The following is a 2,578-nucleotide window of genomic DNA, read 5'->3' as shown; positions in this document are numbered from 1 at the left end:
AAATGGGGTTCTCTCGCCCCATGGCTCTCACACGATCCTTCTCTCCCTGCTCGTGCCCAGCTCCACAACACCGTAGATCCACACTCGGCCCTGGGAATACTTTAATTCCAATCAGAGTCTGATTATACAATACTACACGGAGCACGCGTGGGCTCAGGCCCAGTCCCTGGGCGCCGACTGTCTCGTGTTCGGGTTAATGTCCATGGAGGAGCTTCAGTCCGTGTCCTCCTCAAAAACAGCAAGTGCCTGCCCCCCCACTGGCACGTATCCCAGGGCATCCACCTCGCCGCCGCCTCGGCTGGGCTTCTGGAAGTGAATCTCCAGGGCGTCCCTCATGGACTCCTCGTCCAAAATGTCCGGGATCCCCGACAGGAGCACGGTCTTGGCACAGACGGACGGACGGACCTAGGGGGAGAGAGCAGAGGCGTGACCCTGCAGAGCGCGCTGCCTCCTGCTGGCACAGCCAGGTGTTGGCTGAGCTACAGGGAGAGCAGCCAGGGGAGAAGAGGGTCCGCTGCTGGGGAGCTCAACGGATGGAATTAAACACCCCCGAGACCCCCCTCTTCTCCCCCAGGAGTCAGAGCAGGGTGTGACACACGTCCTGACCACAAACCCTGCCTGCTGCTCGCCGGGCAAGCTCCAGCGCCTTGATTAACTCTGCACAGAGCCTCCTGCAGCAGCCGCCTGCTTCCCTAGGGGCAGGGTCCCTGCAGAGCGGCTAGTCTGACCCAGCAGCAGGGAGTGCTGGGAATGCAGAGCAGGGGTTCCCGCTCCCCCATGTTGTTCTTATCTGTATTTCCACAGGGCCTAGGAGCTCAGTCATGGGCCAGGCCCCACTGTGCTCTGCGCTGTGCAGACACAGAACAAGAGACAGCCCCTGCCCCCCAGAGCTGTCTGCCTCTGTCCCTCTCACGCTCTTGGCCATAACCCTTTCAGCTGGCCATGTGCCTTCAGCCTCCAGGGCGAGCGAGCGCTGGAGCATGCAGAGGGTGGGGGTGGGGCACATAGGCTTGTGCAAAGTGCACGTAGGGTGGACAATGGGCACTGGGCTCACGCCCGGGGTGGGGGTGGTGCTAGGGTCAGGAGTGGCGGTGTCAGCATTTGCTGGGACTTGTGCAGACGAGAGGGGTGTTAGAATCAGTGCACACTGGGGGGGAGGGCACGGTCAGTGTACGCTGGGGCTGGTGCGGAGGGGGAGGGGTATCAGGATCAGTGCACGCTGGGGGTGTGTGAGGGGAGGGGTGTCAGGGTCAGTGCACGCTGGGGGTGTGTGGTCAGTGCACGCTGGGGGTGTGTGGTCAGTGCACGCTGGGGTCGTGTGAGGGGAGGGGTGTCAGGATCAGTGCACGCTGGCGGTGTGTGGTCAGTGCACACTGGGGTCGTGTGAGGGGAGGGTGTGTGGTCAGTGCACACTGGGGTCATGTGAGGGGAGGGGTGTCAGGGTCACTGCAGTCAATGTATGCTGAGGCTTGGGGTGCCAGTGTATGATGGGGCTGGAGGGGAGGGGTATCAGGATCAGTGCACGCTGGGGGGGTGCGGTCAGTGCACACTGGGGCTCGCACCTGCCTGGGGGTGGCACCAGCGCACGCTGGAAGCGCGCTGCGGCTTGCAACCCCTACCTGAAGGTCTGTGATCTGTCCACTCATGTAGGGCGTCACTTTGAGCTCGTACGTCTGCTTCCCAATGGGGACTTGGATGCGTTCTTTCTTCACTAGCTGCTCCGCCACTGCCGAGTAAGAGAGAAGCCCTGACCTCCTGCTCCCACCCGCAGCCTGAGCCTTTCCACCCGCGCCAGGGGGTGCGAAAGTGGCCGCCCAGGCACCAGCACTGGCGCCTGCAGCATCTGCCCGAGCACACACCAGGAATCCTGTGCCAAGCGCACCCAGCCCAGTGCAGCCTCTGGGAAACGGGAGCCATCCGTCTGCTCCCACTCCAGCCCCCCTCACCGGTCAGTCTGCTGCAGGGAGCTGTCCCCCCCCCGGAATGAGAGCTCCAGGGCCCCCCCCGGCTCTCGGCGTCTCCCCCACGTACCTCCATCGTGCACAAAGGTCAGCACCACGTGCCCAGAATCGCTCAGGAGCTCCCGCTGCTCCACCTCACCACCCCCATTCTTCTCCTTGCTGAAGAACAGCTCCAGCTTGTCCAGCAGCTGCTCCTCAGAGAGATCCAGGCGGGGGAGGCTGGACAGCAGGATGCATCTGTCACTCAGCTTCAGCTCGATCTGCGGGGCAGGTACCAGGCCGTCACGGCTCCAGCCCGGGGGGGGGGGGCCGGGGCTGCCGGGGACATGGCAGGAGGCAGGCGCCCGGGAGCTTCGTGCCCCCGGCCTCCAATGGGGGGAGCATTGTGCTGGAACTGAGCACAGCCCCGGCTACCTTGAGAACAGGCAGCGGCACACGGCCCTGCAGGATGTGGGGAGGCTCCCCGCCCTTGCCGGGCACAGCCCACCCCCCAGCGTGCAAGAGGCTCCCCGCCCTTGCCGGGCACAGCCCACCCCCCAGCGTGCGAGAGGCTCCCCGCCCCTGCCGGGCACAGCCCACCCCCCCAGCGTGCGAGAGGCCCCCCGCCCCTGCCGGGC

The 2,578-nt window shown here is 64.9% G+C and overlaps 1 protein-coding gene across 4 annotated transcripts in view; it reads right to left on the bottom strand.

Moving 5' to 3' along the window:
- Positions 1 to 96: 96 nt before the first annotated feature.
- IFI35 (interferon induced protein 35) overlaps positions 97 to 2,578 on the bottom strand; it is a 6,616-nt gene continuing 4,134 nt past the window's right edge. For all 4 annotated transcript variants that reach the window (XM_026658611.2, XM_026658612.2, XM_026658609.2 and 1 more), the window contains exons 8-10: positions 2,032 to 2,221; positions 1,620 to 1,726; positions 97 to 405 (exon numbers count right to left, since the gene is read on the bottom strand). In XM_026658611.2, the coding sequence (XP_026514396.1) occupies positions 214 to 405; positions 1,620 to 1,726; positions 2,032 to 2,221 (489 nt within the window). In that variant the 3' untranslated portion in view covers positions 97 to 213. The remainder of the gene's footprint in view (positions 406 to 1,619; positions 1,727 to 2,031; positions 2,222 to 2,578) is intronic.

The sequence above is a fragment of the Terrapene carolina genome, unplaced genomic scaffold (genome assembly GCF_002925995.2).
Source record: "Terrapene carolina triunguis isolate 2854851 unplaced genomic scaffold, T_m_triunguis-2.0 Scaffold479, whole genome shotgun sequence".
NCBI classification, from domain to species: domain Eukaryota; kingdom Metazoa; phylum Chordata; order Testudines; family Emydidae; genus Terrapene; species Terrapene triunguis.
This window is presented reverse-complemented; position numbering and strand designations above follow the sequence as displayed.